The 17,573-nt window shown below is 34.8% G+C and overlaps 1 protein-coding gene across 3 annotated transcripts in view; it reads left to right on the top strand.

The window, feature by feature from the left end:
- Window positions 1-369: 369 nt before the first annotated feature.
- The window catches only part of LOC111505896 (general odorant-binding protein 99b), a 33,146-nt gene continuing 15,942 nt past the window's right edge, over window positions 370-17,573 (top strand). The window contains exons 1-3 of one of the 3 annotated variants that reach the window (XM_074170667.1): window positions 370-591; window positions 3,466-3,737; window positions 13,967-14,707. In XM_074170667.1, coding sequence (XP_074026768.1) covers window positions 453-591; window positions 3,466-3,737; window positions 13,967-14,038 — 483 coding nt within the window. In that variant the 5' untranslated portion in view covers window positions 370-452 and the 3' untranslated portion in view covers window positions 14,039-14,707. Of the gene's footprint in view, window positions 592-3,465; window positions 3,738-13,966; window positions 14,708-14,757; window positions 17,156-17,573 lie in introns of those variants that run through there. The other 2 variants (XM_074170668.1, XM_023160789.2) reach the window with 2 other exon arrangements.

A 17,573-nucleotide genomic window follows, 5' to 3' on the forward strand; every position in this document is an offset into this window, starting at 1 on the left:
ACAAATCTCGTTCGAGTAGATTCTAGTAAAAAACATTCTTCAGGTAGGAAATATTCGAAGTAAAAACCGAAAATGTCTTCAGTTTGATATTTGTTGGTTTGAAATAAAAGGGGTTTATTTTACGAGAGATATTAACCGCGATGTCACCGCACAACGATGAACATCTAATGAATTTTCAAACTTTCGTGAAAATAATAAACGCAGTATGTAGTAATTAACAACTTCTGAGCTAAAAGTTTCTGATTCATCGTGAATGTTGTATATTATTTTCAACGGAAAATACCCCAATAATGAATAATGACGCCCATTTAAAATCTCCAACTTCCTTTCGCAACATAGATAAAAGTTCAGATGAGTAGCAAATATTCATAATAATCATTCTTTCATAATTGGTGTTTATGTGAACATTCATCCTATCTTATTAAATTTGTTGTAAGTTTACACCTCCCAAAATGCATTGTTCGCGTTCCATTGCGATATGTTTATTTTTATGTGCGTGTTCTAAGCAAGTGGGATCCTTCACAACTGAAGATCTTAATACCGATTTGAAGTACATAAAAACCTGTAACGTAACGTCGCCTATTAGTATGAGTAAGTAGTGAAATACATTACCTAAATTGAATTAAAAAAAATAAGTGTTTAGAACCTGAAGCGTTCGTTTTTGATGTGAAACATTTTCAATTGAATTCTTGAATGATGATATTTATTCGTTATATTGAATATCAGCCGGCGTGGCGCATTAAACAACGTTTTTCAGATACAGAAAAAATAAATAGAAAATTCAATTTATTGCTTTTTAAAATTATGTTTCTCAAATTTTAGACGTAACAGGAAATGAAAACATTTGGCATTCAAACTATGCAACAAGTTTTACTGTGTTTCAACCTTATTTATAACAAAAGTTTATTGAAAGTGTTTGAACCATGTAGAAAAACAATAATTGTTTGAAAATATTGGGCGACAAAGAAGAAATAGACTGTTTACTTGACTTGAAGACGTCAACTTGAAGAGAGTGTTGCAGTTCTGGTGTTTGGGAAGTGCTTGTTTTGGATTCATTCTACGCCAGTGTTTCCAAAAAATAAAATAATTTGAAAATCTAAATAACAAGTTTCAACATCCTCCCCTCTTCCTTTAGAGCCAATAAACAAAATTTCGTTATCAATCGTCTGTATTTGGCATTCGAAGTTTTTACATCTATGGAGCGTACTTTGTCATCGAGCCCTGGGTAAATTGCAGTTACACGCCCCAATTTCCATACGTTCCTCGGTAGAGTGTTATCAACTAGTTTAACAACATCATTTACTTGTATAGATTTTTAGATTTTTTTCCTGTTTTGATAATGTGGGTAAATATTTCTTGACTCAACTTCTCCAGAAGTTATCATCTGCGTGTTTTCCATTCTCTTCGTAGACGAACGTTATCTGGCCTCTGGCGTATACATGAACAAAATCCGGGCTACGATCGAAAGAAACCTGCACCCTACCTTCCAGCAGTTCCCCTTTAATAAAATAGTTGGAGCTAACTAATTTCGTAATTCAATAATCATTTTTGTTTATATAAGAATCACAATAACTATATATGATATATATTATATTATATATATATATATATATATATATACATATATATATATATATATATATATATATATATATATTATATATATATATATATATATATATATATATATATATATATATATATATATATATATATATATATATATAGGTTGAAGCAGATTGACTGCATTAACCTTTCTAGATTTCATATCATTTCTAGAAACATGTGGATTCGTTTTCCGATGGCATTTCAGGTTAGTTTCCCAAATTTCTGCTACCGCAGTTGTCGGATGTCGGCAACACTGACATAAAAACTTGGCAAGTTGACCTTAGGGCACGTTCCACATTTCAATTTATATACTCCTGATTTCTCGAATTTGGATGTTTTGTTTAGGTATATATTGGTCAAACTGGCAGAACATTTAGGAATCGAATCCAGGAACATCATACGAGCTATGTAAATAAGAAAATAAATTCAACATATTCAAATCATCTTCTAGAAGAAAATCATATCTTTTACGAAGTGTTCGAAATTTTGCACATAGAAAATAAAGGTTTGAAACTGAATCATTTGAAAGCGATGGAAATTAATAAACTTAAAAATTCAAACATTCTAATGAATTGCAACTGGATTTGAAAAGATCACCATTACTGAACTTGTTTTCTTAAAAACCGTGTATCAACTATTAATACGTTCTGATAAGTTCTGTTTGGAAAAGAGAATAATAACTATCACACCAGAGACGCCCTTATTCATGAGCTAATACCAGAGAGCTCTATATCGATCTGCTATAGACCTTCTCAGTGGTACTTGGTTGGATCATGCTTACATCTTTGAACGCTTCTCTCCCCAACAAAAACATTCCTGAGCGAGATTTGAGAGACCTAAATAATTTAAAGCATCGAGAGGAAGGCAAACTCCGTTGATCAAAGATAAGCGATGGTGCCCGCGACAGTCTGTTGCAAATAAGCTATATAGGTTTCAATAGTAGGCGCACATTGAGAAATCGCTGTCTGTCTCTCAGCAGCTTTCACTATAAATGGGCAACTAGATAACATCATACCCGATAACAGGTTTCGACTTGATTTAGGTAATCTTCATAAATGGTACTCGCCTAGGTTATGTACAGTTCAGAGTACATCTCATGGAGATGTCTATAGGATCGATAGAAACATCAAAACAAATCCGTTGAATGTAAACTAGACAAACCAAAAAGACCATTTCCATTTCATCAACGGTAAACAATGGTTCCAGCGGCCGTCTGTTACAAATAAGCCAAGTTTTGATATCAAGCTCATATTGAGAAATAGTTGACTGTCTCTCAGCAGCTTTCACCATAATTGGGCAACTATAGATAACATCAGAGATAACATCAACGGTAAACAATGGTTCCAGCGGCCGTCTGTTACAAATAAGCCAAGTTTTAATATCAAGCTCATATTGAGAAATAGTTCACTGTCTCTCAGCAGCTTTCACCATAATTGGGCAACTATAGATAACATCACTGCCCAAAAGCGTTGCTTCCATCATACCTCACAGCATGTTTCGACTTGCTGAAGGTAAACTTCATAAATGGTACTCGGCTAGGTACAATTTAGAGTAAAAGAGAACGCTATGCCTTCACTTATGAAAATGAGGGAAGACATAGATATAAAACCCAAATCCATTTCATCAAAGGTAAATCAGGGTGACTTGTTGTTAAAAAAGTTTTTTATATCTCTGTAGCAACTAGTTGACATCCTAGTTGACATCACTAAAACAGAACCAAAGAACCCTGGGTAGAAGGGGAGAAAAATTGAAGTAAATCTCGATCAATATATATCACTAGGTACACTCTGTTTTAATGATGTTTCTGATTTCTTACGAATAAATATACTCAATCCAGACTATTTTGACATTTCGCAGGAACTATTAATGAAGTATTGATCAACAAAAAACTGGTTATTGGCGAATCGGCTGCTTTCAAATGTTTTTTACGTTGCCTCTTTACCAAGTATGGTTGGATGGATGAGGAAGGGGGATTCCTTCTCCACGATATAAAAGTTTCATTGAAAGAAGCAGAGGTTGAAATAGAAAGCTTGGAGTTTATCCTTTATATATGTACAGCTATAGAGTCAGCAGATAGTTGTGAAAGGTCTTTTCTGTTCACGCAGTGCTTTTGGAACAAAATGGCCGAGGTAAGTTCATTTCTATTTCAAACTTGCAGTCTTAACAACAAGTTTGACTCGAACAAATCAACCGTTCGGATTTTATTCCGTGAAAAGTTGTGTAAATTGTAAATAGTTAATCAAGGAAAATAATTTTCAACTTGACTCAAATACAAAAACTCACTAATAATATTTATTTCAATTTTCACTATGAAAGGTTATAAAACCGCGAACCTGTTTTGTTATGCATTACCTTTCTCAAGCTAATTCTGATTAAAAAAGCTATTGTATAGCGAAACACTTGTTGTGGTTTTGTAAACCTCTTATAAAGAAAATCATAATAAACCTTATCCGTATCAAGTATTGTCAAGTACCATTTAATGACTCAAATATGTGTTGAGTGAAAACAACAATCATTCTGGTATTCATTATTTGCCAGTTTGAGGTTCATACATTTCTTATGGTCTTATGTTCTTATGCTAAATATTCCATAAGTTATAATCTGTTTTTATCACCCTATGTATAAGAAACAAACAAATTTCAAAATCGTTAGAAGAAACCTGTAGGTAGACTTGATATATAGTTCATTAAAACCATTCAATATTTGATTATGATCATTATTCATTTATTGACGTTTTGAATATAGGATTGATGAAATTAAATAAAAATCGTAACGTTCACCTTGCAAAAGTTTTGTTTCATAATCCTCTACATCATTTTATCACCATTTCATCATAAAGTTTGCAAAAACTAATATCTTTTGACCTCTAACAAATCATGAACATTCATAAGGTGTGTTTTTATATACCTTCAGAATGAGTTAAACTGTTTACTCTAAAATCTGAACAATGAGATATTACCAAAATAATTGTAATATACTTTTTGACATTACTTTGATGCTCAAAATTTACAAACCATAAAATTTCTTACGATTTTTTAATATATGCTATATCCCATACGTTCTTGAATATAAAGTTGTAAAAGTTTAATTACAAAAACCACCTATCTAGTTTCTAGTGCAATTTGTGAACTATTCAATGACACAAATTTATTAGAGCATGACATTTCATAGAAGACATGCATGTTTAATATTTTTTATCTCTATTAGTTATCGAAGCCCTAACCACCGGAATCAGGTCACAAATTTTAAAAACGATTTCGTTGTTTGAATTTAGTTTTTCTAGAATGTTTCTACACTGACTAATAAGAAAGTTTTTCTTCCTTATTCAGAGGAATCGGGCAAATTACGGATATGCAGTTGGTTAGTACCTCGTCCACTAGATGGAGTGACATTTTGTGATGTTCGCTTCAGCTTCGGAAGAGGAATGAAATACTCTGAAGGAATTCCGATTTTCAATTGTGGAATATTATTGACTTTAGGTCGATGATGGTCACTATCTTGCACTGATGAGTGGCTAATAAGCCCGAAACCGGTCTGCAAGTGTGCCCGTTCCTTAATTGAAGGTCGACTCTTTCAGTTGTATTGCCAATTGCATATGCAGGACATTTTCTGTGAAACTTCCTGCACTGACACCTGTCGGATATAATCCAACGCCCTTCGTGGTACGTGGTATTAGCCAGGGGAGTAGTTGTTTTCTGATAGGCGTCAGTCCATTAAACCTACTGTGTAGGTATATAGAGACTGGCTTGAACGTTTGAAGTTCCATTTACTTTAGATTTGTTTATACAAATTAGGAAATTGAGGTTAGTAACTGTGATATTTCGAAACTATTTTCACAAAATTTATGTATTTGAGCTTTTCTGAACATAAGATGGGAAGTAAAGGCGATGCTATTTCCCCTTACGATGACGCCATCCATGTAATCGAAAGAAGACTTTGAAATTGATATTAAAGATAAATAAGGAACTCCAAGGCTGCAACGGCTGCCTAACGAGATTTGACTTTTGTCTTCCACTGCATCTTTCCCTGCAAGGAAACTAGTTGAAACTAGAGCCCAAAACAAAGCATTCACGATCCAACACCACCACTGTCTGTTCGTTTCTAATAATCTTCAACCAAATTTTCATTCAGTGTTGACTTATCTTCTCTAAAAAATTATCTTCCTTGCCCTAGTTTGAGCTCTTAATAGTATCATGGGCAAGTGTCGTACAGCTTCACTATACCTACCTAGTTTTGCACTCTCATTGCTTAATGTGAGTGACTCCCTTCAACAATGAGAATTTTTGCTGTTGAATTGTTGAGGGGTATCTTATAGACATCCATTTCGTGTCCAAGGATATTTCGACCGGAATTCAAGGGCGGATTCTAACCTGAATTGATTTCGAGGAAGGGCGTATCCAAATACAGGGTGTCCCTGGACTTCCTCTTTTCCTCTCGGGAATGTATAGATGGGGTCAAAATATCACCAGTACTTCATATAACTTTTTTTCCTAAAAGTCTTCGTAACCAAGTTACGGGCCCTCGAAGTTACAAAATGAAAAATGTTTTTCGTTGATAACTTTTCAAGTGAATATTCAAAATTATCCAAATTTTGGTAATTGACTAAACAAATGAATTCCGTCGATGAGCTTTCATGCAGGAGTCAGTTGTTTTGCTACAAAGTCAGGAACGGACTACCCCCGATGGTCCACACCCCAAAACTTTGAAATGACAGACATTTTTCAATATTTTTCAATAAAATAAGGTTACTTGGACAATTTTATGAATAAAAGTACTCGTGTGGAAAGTCGATCGGAGCAACGAGTCTTGATAAAAATGTAGTTATACTCGACGACATCAAACCCGCTCGTCCACCATTATTTGAAATGAATAATTATCAAAGCAGAAATAATAATGATAACGTTAATTCAACAACATTTATAACAGGAATAATACAAAGTATGCTAAAATGAAGTCGTAAACAAAAAGTACAGTACCTATATGGAAGTTTAAGTCACAATTGTGATAGCATATATTTTTTCAAAAGAAATATCAAGTTCTGTAGATTCGTGGTGTTTTTAAACTAACAAGCTACTCTACTATGAAATATCGAATTCATTCCATATTTTGTATGTACATAATACGTGTGGAATAATCACGTTTCGTGTTGATCAGTTATCTGAATCTCATGAAACTCAACATTCGAATGTTTCAAATTCTTCTTCACAGCTAAACTGTTGAGGAGTTTCACTGATAATTATAATTTTATGGGAGAAATTCTTTAACACGAATCTAAATTTAGCTGAAAAAACGCACATCGGAAAAAATATTTACTATACTAATAAAAAGCAAACGAATGAACTACAAAAACGGCTGCACATGATCAGGTGAAAAATATCCAGGGAATAATTATGTTCCATTTCTTTCACAGATGTTGACAAAAAAACCTTTTAGAAAGTTTTGATAAAAAATGAGAAACTGGAATGCGATTTTGTTTTGTTGAGTGGTGCGTTGTCATATGACTATCATTGTATTGTCAATATTCATAGAAACATTCGAGCGTGTCGATCGCAGCTTGAGGGAGACAGGTATGGAATAATTGATAATTAATTTGAGCACGTTGTTTTATTTCGATATTATTGTAGGTACAGTTTTGCCAAAACGAGGTGGTGAGGGCGCTCCTAGGACTGTACGTACCGTTGTATTGGAGGAAAATATTTTGGAAGCCGTCGCTGATGATCCTTCAATGAGCATCAGAAATCTATCAGAACAGTTCCATACATCCAAGTCCACTATTCATAGAGTAATTAGGGAACAACTGCTCCACCCATTTCACATCCAGAAGGTACATGCCATGACACCTCAAGATTTTCCAGCACGACTGGAATATGCCAATTGGTTCATGGATAGGCAAAGAGAGGATATGACTTTTATTAATCGAGTTTTATTCACTGATGAAGCAGGTTTCAGTAGAGATGGAGTTATCAACTCTCATAATCTCCATATATGGGCCGAAGAAAATCCCCATGGGATATTGCAAACCAAACACCAACGGAAATTCAACGTGAATGTTTGGGCTGGTATCATAGGAAACCATCTTATAGGACCATTCGTTCTACAGGACCGATTGAATGGAGAACGTTATTTGGAGTTCATTCAGAACGATTTGAATGGACTTTTGGAACATGTTCCATTGCAAACCCGAAGAGATATGTGGTTTATGCATGATGGCGCTCCTCCTCATTTTAGTTTGATTGTGCGTGACCATCTGAACCATATTTTCCACAATAGATGGATTGGTAGAGGTGGGCCATATTCATGGCCATCGCGGTCTCCGGATTTAAATCCATTGGATTTCTTTCTGTGGGGGCATCTAAAAAGCCTTGTTTACGCTACACCTATTCACACAAGAGATGCATTGTTGAATAGAATAACATTACATTGTGAAGCCATACGAAAAGACCCTGGAATGCTATTTCAAGTACAGAGAGGGTAACTTCGCAGACTAAGAAAATGTATAGAGAGAGAAGGTGGTCATATCGAGCAGTTTCTGTAGCGGATTTTTCATTTCTGTTTGCTCTTGAGGCTCTTGAGTTTCGTTAGTTAAACGTGTTTGCATTATAAAAATTCGTTATGAACATTTTACCTATCATTTCCATTTTCCTTAAAAACTAATATTTTCGAATAATGGTAGACATCTCAGGATAAATGTTGTTGAATTAACGTTATCATTATTATTTCTGCTTTGATAATTATTCATTTCAAATAATGTTGGACGAGCGGGTTTGATGTCGTCGAGTGAAACTACATTTTTATCAAGACTCGTTGCTCCGATCGACTTTCCACACGAGTACTTTTATTCATAAAATTGTCCAAGTAACCTTAATTTGTTGTAAAATATTGAAAAATATCTGTCATTTCAAAGTTTTGGGGTGTGGACCATCGGGGGTAGTCCGTTCCTGACTTTGTAGCAAAACAACTGACTCCTGCATGAAAGCTCATCGAAGGAATTCATTTGTTTAGTCAATTACCAAAATTTGGATGATTTTGAATATTCACTTGAAAAGTTATCAAAGAAAAACATTTTTCATTTTGTAACTTCGAGGGCCCGTTACTTGGTAACGAAGGATTTTAGAAAAAAAAGTTATATGAAGTACTGGTGATATTTTGACCCCATCTATACATTCCCGAGAGGAAAAGAGGAAGTCCAGGGACACCCTGTATATCCAATGTATCTTATCCGATTATTTGTAGTTTTCGACTTATGAATTTTTTTTATGATTTCGTAGAGAACTTTTGGTCAATTTTGGTTTCAATTGTTTCAATTGCTTTTCAGAATTTTCTATTTGAAACATAATCCTAATAATTTTTACTTCCACGCAAAACATTAATCAGCTTCTCAACATCAATGCAAGTTGAAAAAAAATTAAAATTTAAATAAGAAATTTGAAATGAAAATCCACAGTTTCTTATATATTCCTTTATAACACAAAAAATTGATATCTAATAGGTAGGCCACTATTTGCTGAAATTGACTTTCGAAAGTACTGAGGTGGAAATTGTCTTGGTAGATTATCTGATGTGGAACAAATTATTATTGTCATTTCGTCGTTACTAAGTCTAATTCAGTTTCAAGCTTACCAAAAATAAATCGAATAGATAAATGTCAAAACCAGGCAGCAGTGGTACGGCGTATTTATTCCAGATTAAAGTCAATACAATTTCAATGCCAATATTTTATCACAAATGTTTGTAATGTCGCTCTACTGCTACAATACAGCGCCTACAACGCCTTAAAAAATTAAGTGTCAATCATCGTAAAGCACTTTTGCTTATTCCCTAAGATTGATAAACCAGCTGGATGCGTTGCTGGACTTCGATCTAATGAAGGTTTACTCAGATAGAAGAGACGTAATTGTGGACGAAGTCCCAAGAGATCCTTCTACGGGCACGGGAATACCACTACTGAAGACAGGTGAATTGATTTTTTTTATTCTTATTTCAAAGCGCCCGAAAACACCACATCGCATTGCGCTGCAGATCAGGATACCTAGATTATTCAACGCCCAGCGAACCCAAACTTTTAGAATCACACACTCCATCGATGGCTTGCAGCACAACTTGTTATTGGTTTTTTTTTCAAAGGGATATCACGCTTATAACATTCAGCGTAACCAAGAGTTTCAGGAGGCGAATTACCTAAAGGTGCGTATTCACCAAAAAAGCGAGCACGAGCGAACAAGAGTGAACGAGCATTCTGCATCAATAATCGTCTGGTGAGTACGGGCTAGCGAGCGAGCGAATGTATGCTTATTCGCGTTCAGAAAAGATCGAGAAGAAGGCGGAACATCAAAAGGTGCTCGCACAAAGTAGATGGATCAACTACGATTACGAACTTGAAGATATTAGCTCTGGTGTGGACGAGACATCAATATGTCGAGCATATACGAGCGAACACGAGCAAACATACACGAATGCTGGCTCATGCTCGCTCGTGCTCGCTTTTTTTGTAAATACGCACCTTAAAGCGAATTGTTTTCTTTCGGACGAATAGTTTTCTGTGGTTGTCACAGCGGCCATATTGAAAAATTGAACGAACGAAAGAGTTTATCGAACAAAATCGAAGGATAGCAATAGCAATTGCTCCATTCTAACGCCATTTAGTTGACGCTCATACTGTGCGAGTGAGATTTGTAAATTTTTTTTTCGGACGGCGAAAATAAATTTTTGTGCATTAGTGTCGAGTCTCATAAGTATACTATAATTTTCCGTAGATATATATTATTTCATGTATTTTTTATGAGATATCTGTGGTTCATATTATCACTATACGTTTTTGTGAATAAATATTAATTTAGAGTTATTTTCGAGGGTTATGTTTTGAAATGCGTTTTAAGGCTCGTTGTCACAACTTGATGGGGGCTGGTAGTCACATGTGACAACCAACACGATATATTTTGGGATTAATTAATATCGCAGTCTGAAACTGTTTTGTAAAAAATACACTGTCGAAGAGATAGGCAACACGGTATTATCAATACCATAAAAAAATTGGTTATCAAAGGTATAGATAAATAGAAGAAAGAATTAATATACAGGGTGTTCCTTAAACACATGCTAATATTTAAGGAGGTAATTCTTAGACCCATTTTAAGAAAAAAACTTCCTATGGACGTATGTCCTAAACGCCTTAACTTTTGAGATACAGGGTGGCAAAGTTTTCAAAAATAATCAGTTTTTTAATAATAACTGAGATAATTTTGTAGACATCTTTGGCATATTTGGTACATATGTTCCATGCCTCAAGGCGCATTTTCTGATGTACACAAATTTGTATTTTTTCAAACAGTGGCATCCCTACGGGTTTCGCATTGAATATTTTTGGGAAAAAAGTGCTACGCCAATGCTTTCTTTTCAAAATAAAATCATTTTTAAAATCCTCATTTATTTTTGAGAAAATTTGATCTCTTGGTATTTCTTTGTCTGACGCATGATTTTCACTCAAAAAAATAAAAATCGACAGAAAGCAAATTAAGAAAATACATCAATTATAAAATGAATGAGAATCTGAAAATTGCTTCATAACGCATTACCAATTCCCTAATAATATTTGAAAACATAATCTGCAAAAAAATAAATTTTTCACAAAAACGAGTTTTATTTTATTTTGTGACAGTAAGTCTAAACGAATAGCACAAATTTCTTAATCAGTAATAATACCAAAACTGATTATAAAAATTATTGGAAGTGGCCACATGCACTTAGTATGCATGCTTCCGCCCTTCTTCGCATGGAATTACGCACCCGTTCAAATATTCCCGGCGTATTTCGTATAGTTTCACACGAGGCAACTATTCGCTCTCTTAAATCTTCTAAAGTATTAACGGGAGTTTTATACACAAGAGTTTTAAGGTGACCCCATAAAAAAAATCTAAACTGTTGAGATCGGGGGATCTTGCTGGCCATTGCTGAGGTCCTCCGCGACCTATCCAACGATTAGGATAAACTGTATTTAAATGGTTTCGGACAATTACACTGGAATGAGCAGGGGCGCTATCGTGCATGTACCATATTCGATTCCTTAACGCAAGTGGCACATCTTCCAATAACCCAGGTAAGTCTTCTCCGAGAAAGTGTAAATAAGAACGACCATTAGGGCGTCCTGGTAGAAAAAATGGGCCTATTAGATGATCACCTATAATTCCTGCCCATACATTAACCGAAAATTGGTGTTGGAAATGGGTTTCGGTTATTGCATGGGGATTTTCTTCAGCCCACACATGATTGTTATGGAAATTTTGAATGGCATTCCGAGAAAAAATTGCTTCGTCTGTGAACAAAATGTGTGTCTCAAACTGCGGATTTAGTGCAATACTTTGTAGATACCACTGACTGAAGTTCACACGCTGTGGAAAATCTCTGGGGAGTAATGCCTGCACTCTTGAAATATGGTATGGGTATAACAAAAAATCAACCAAAACACGCCAAACAATTTGATGACAAATATCCAGAGTTCTAGCGATCTTCCTCGTACTCGTCTCAGGATGTTCCTCAATTTCTTGCAGCACCGCTTCCTCAATTTCAGGAGTTCTTACTACACGAGGTCTACCTTCCGGATTCCCTTTCTTGAAACTACCAGTTTCCCCAAGTCGACGATGAATATTTGAAAAGGTTCGGCTATCTGGTAAGGCACGATTAGGATATCTTTCCTGATAAATGCGCCTGGCTTTTGTTGCATTACCATCGGCAAGGCCATATACGTAATGCATTTGCGCCATTTCCGCATTCGTATAATTTACCATATTTACCGATATTCAGAAAAACAGAAGACTACCAAAATAACTTCAAAGTCAATCAAAACGCGCTGTGACAGTTTTCAACACCAACACCTCACTTTAAACCAACATCAATATTAGCTACTGACGTTTGTACATACAGAGAATTCGTTTTTTATTGCTATGGTGGGTACGCTTTTTTTTCTGCTTTTAATCTTTGAAAGAAATCACATATCGACAAACTCCATATTTCCAAGAGGTGCAGTAAATAAATTCTGCTACACGTCATTTATTCCAGGATAACTAAATTTATGTTTTCAAAAATTATTAAGCGATGCTGCGTTATGACGTAATTTTAATTGAGAACAGTGCATCTGACAACAAACAAATACCTTTTAGATCCTCAATTATTTTGCAACAAATCTGATCTCTTAGTTTGCTTTCAGTCGATGCACGATACCGCATCAGAATTTTAGGGAATTTATCCTTAAGTAAAGCGATTTTTAATTTTTTGAGCGAAAACCATGCGTCGGACAAAGAAAACCCAACAAATCAAATGTTCTCAAAAATGTATGGATATTTTAAAAATAATCTTTAATTCAAGATAAAGCAGTGGCGTAGTATTTTTTTCGCCAAAAATATACATTTCAAAACTCGTACGTACGCCACTGGCAGAGAAAATTAAGAAAATTGTACATCAGAAAATGCGCCTTGAGGCATGGAACATATGTACCAAATATGCCAAAGATGTCTACAAAATTATCTCAGTTATTATTAAAGAACTGATTATTTTTAAAAACTTTGCCACCCTGTATCTCAAAAGTTAAGGCGTTTAGGACATACGTCCATAGGACGTTTTTTCCTTAAAATGGGTCTAAGAATTACCTCCTTAAATATTAGCATGTGTTTAACGAACACCCTGTATACTTACCTATATGGCTCCAAGTATTTATTTCAGTTCGTCTCCCAAAAATATTCGAAAAACTGCGTTAAATTTACCAGATTACATTTACCATAATTGTGAATTCGAATATTCACTGAATTTTAGACTTACTAGATATAATGTTTTATATAACATTTTAGATATTGAAGTTACCAGTTTTTTCATTTTGAGCGAATGAGACACTTTTTTTTCTTCTTGAATATAATTAATTGCGTATAGTATTCCACTTTCAATGAAAATATCCATTTGCATGTTTTTTATACCCCTCAGTTCCCTATGTGACTACCTGCCCCTGCCCGGGGTTAAAAGTCACACTTTTTCTTTTCCATAAGAATCGTTATATTTCCTTTATTGATGATGTTGGAGAAATACGGAATATTTCTTTTTGAAAGAGTATAAAAACAATATCTATTTATATAAAAATATCATTGATAATTTATTAAAAAAGACTCTAAAAATGCAAAAGATAAAAAATATGACTTCCAACCCCGGTCTCCTCTACAGAAGATCTAAACTTTTTCAACAAAATTCTTCGGACAGACGAATCATAGCACATGTAGCAACACCATAAAATTTTCAAACCCGACTCAGTGTCAATATTTGATGGGAAATTGTAAACGGAGAACTTCGGATAAATTCAACTAATATAAGTATTTTACAGAATGCTCTAAATGGGTCAGAGAAGAAGAGACATGTTTTTCCAAACAGGATGGTGCTTCATTTCATTCCATAATAGCAGTAAAAAACACTGGAATGAAACTTTTCTGGGAACGCGGATTGGGCTTGACGGGCCAATTCGCTGGCCTGCACATTCACCAGATTTGTACCATATTAATTTTTTTTCTCATGGGGTATCACAAAGACGTGGTTTATGCACTGAACTCTCAAACAGAATTGCTATGAAAATTAAGATGAGTCGACATAAATCTTAGGAAAAACACAAGCGCTTTTCGAAAATTAAAACTTATTTTTTAAGACGTTGCTGTATTGAAGCTGAAGGATGACGTTTAGGAAAGTTATCATAAAAAAATAAATTGCTGTTGAATTTATATTAGTTTTTTATTATTAACCTAGTAGAAATACTCCGTGCCTACTACTACTGCCATGATACTTCACTAACACGATATTTTAGGTTATTTTATTTTTATTTCAATTCGTTTATTTTCATTTCATTCGTGGTTTGTTCCACCCTGTATAACAAGACTCATTTAAAATGTATCGACAGAAGGGGTAATCTCCACCATAGATCCTCCCTTTCCCTTTGCCGGAATTGGATATTCTTTTGTCGGAAAACAACGTAATAAATGAAAGACATTCATAAGTTTTGATTAAAGAAATATGTAAAATCACTTATCAAATAGTTTTTTTAAATCATTGACTATTATAAGTCGGAGAACCTTTTATTTAACCAATACCTTCAATCCACTGAAATATTTTTTTTTTATTTTATAGCAAAAACCTCCTGAGGATCAGTTCTTCTATGATATAGACGACATCGAGAAAAAGTAAACAGATCCGCGGTTTCATTACGGCGATAGTGTAATTGTTCACGCCAAAATTTGCCAAAATTCTTGGACCCCCTCATAAATTGTTAAATGAAATATTCATCATGGGTACATTCAATCATCGGTGCTAGGCATCCAAAAATGTTTACAAGAACAATCTCCTTCAATTTTAGATACCAATGTTTGAAAAGTTGTTCATATCGATGCAGCGTGCTTAATTGGTTGTTGTGTTCTTTTTACAAGTATGCCTGGCAATAGAATTTCAGAGTTCCTTAGAGAAAGAATAGTGGCTCTACATGATGAGGGTTTGCCAAATCATCAGAACGTGGTTGGACTAAGGGCTCTTTCACACGGGAAGCTTCACGTCTCTCGCTCCCGTATAGGAGCGTTTATGACAACTACCTACCGCTCATTCACACCGGAAGCCTTTTAAGTTCTTCACAGAATGGTTCGCACACGATATGTTGTCACATACATTCTCTACCGTCGGCACAAACTTTGACGACTAGGGAAGAGAGGGAGAGCCATTTTCATTCCTCTTGTGGAAACCCTCACTCATCCCATTGCTTTCTGAAAGGGGACTCGAGGTGCAGGAGACGTGAGCGTTCTCATCTCCCGCCTGGAAGCCCCATTGGACTCGTTGCATTTTGGCACTAAGAGCCTTTCTCTCTCTCGGGAGAGTGCGACGTGAAGCTCTCCGTGTGAAAGAGTTCTAAGGATTCCTTATGCTTTAATTATCCGAATAGTGTATTTGACCCGAAAACTAACAGAGTTGATTGGAGACGTGGAACTGGATGTCCTAGGGTAACTAACGCCAGAGAAGCTAGGTATCTAGCAGGATATATACATCGGAGTCAAACCATAACAAGCTCAGCGTTTTATGGTTTGTTTGTTCTCAAGCAAGTGCCGATTAGTTTCCAGTACCACGATACAGCGGAGACTTGCTAGAGCCAGTTTGCGATCCAGGAGGCGATGAAGAGTAACCAGGTTACTCGTACTTCCCAGGCACATAGCAGCTTACCTACAATGAGCATGGGAACACAGAGACTGACTTTTAGCTCCATAGCGAAATGTCCTTTTTTCTAACGAAACCAGATTTGGTTTAGTCAGTGATAGTCGGCGACACAGAATTTGAAGTAGGCCTGGGCGACATGAAAGACTATTTTTTGCCAGAGAAGTCGTTCCATACCAAAAGGAGGATCAGTAATGTTTTGGGAATGCATAATGCCTGGTCGACGTACGCAGTTTATTTCTATTCCAGACACTATGACAAATGTTGGAAACATTATTCAACCCGTTATGTATCCACTCCGAAATAAAATTGGAGCCAATTTCGTTTTCATTAATGACAATGCTAGGCCTCGTCGAACGAAAAGAGTTCAAAATGCACTAGAGATTGAGAATATTCAAAGATTATCGTGGATAACAAATTCGTCACACATAAATGCGTGACGAATTTGACACGAATTGACACGAATTGAACACATGTGGCATTTCGTTAAATGAACAGCAGAATTAATCCTCCTATCGTCCTTCAGGAACTCGCACTCACGGACCAAGACGAATGGAATAACATCCCAATGGATACTATTAACGCCCTTATTATTTCCATGAATAGGGGAGTCAACACCTTAATACAGAACAGAAGTTGACACACCAAATATTAATTCATTTTTGATTTAGCTCTAAAATGGCATTCTACCAGATTTCAGATTCTGGTAATCATTTTAATAAGCACTATTTTTCGTTTATATTATTTTTCTTCTTCAGTTAAAATCAAATTCAGCCAATTTGCATTGGTTGTAATACATTGATTGCAATACGTTTCTTGACTTATAATAATAGAGTCTCATTAAGACAAACATAAGGGGGTCTAACAATTTTGGCGATGTGTATATACAAAAGTATTGATTTTTTTGTAATTGAAAGATTCATCTACATAAAGCTGAAAAATATTTGCGGATGAATATTAGTCCTTAATAAATTCATATAGAGGTACTGTAAAATCTTGATTTTGATATACCTAGTAGAAAATTGGAGAGAAACCAACCTTATCTCAGTTTCGCTCAATTAATTGATGGTGAATGAAAAATTTGTAACAATAAATTTTATTATTATAGTTTTGTATATAGATAAGTATATTTATTTACTCTATAGATATTTTAGAACAACTCAATCTGTGCTACACTATATAGAATATATAGATTATGTAGAGTCGATCCGCATTCGAACAAATAATGTTTCAAACATTCAACTATTGTAAGTTCTAAGTTATTAATATTTAGATTATATTTGTGCATGTACAGAATTTTGTAAAATTACTTACTGAATTAAATACAAATACAAATAATCGCTTCTTCAATTTTTTTACAAACAGCATATTTATTCGAGGGAATACTTATTCTGGATAATACAGGGTTCAACTGACATTCGAAGTAACTACATATGAATATATCAATATACTTCGTTGTCTGAAAATAAATACATTTTATATACAACGTCTTATGAATATTTTTGTAGAAATTAAACTCTATATAGAATATATATATATATATATATATATATATATATATATATATATATATATATATATATGATGTGTTGTTTTTCCGGATGTTCATCCGTTGTGTACTATTCGATAGTCGACGTTTCGCCATCATCTCAGATGGCATTATCAAGACGAGTTGCTGCTTCGCTTCGAGAGGTGTAACTGATGTTAGGTTCTTCTTGTGGTGTTTTTATATAACCCGGAAAAACAACACA

The sequence above is a fragment of the Leptinotarsa decemlineata genome, unplaced genomic scaffold (assembly GCF_025532065.1).
Source record: "Leptinotarsa decemlineata unplaced genomic scaffold, Ldec_3_MD MMD2_P_RNA_scaffold_9, whole genome shotgun sequence".
NCBI lineage: Eukaryota > Metazoa > Arthropoda > Insecta > Coleoptera > Chrysomelidae > Leptinotarsa > Leptinotarsa decemlineata.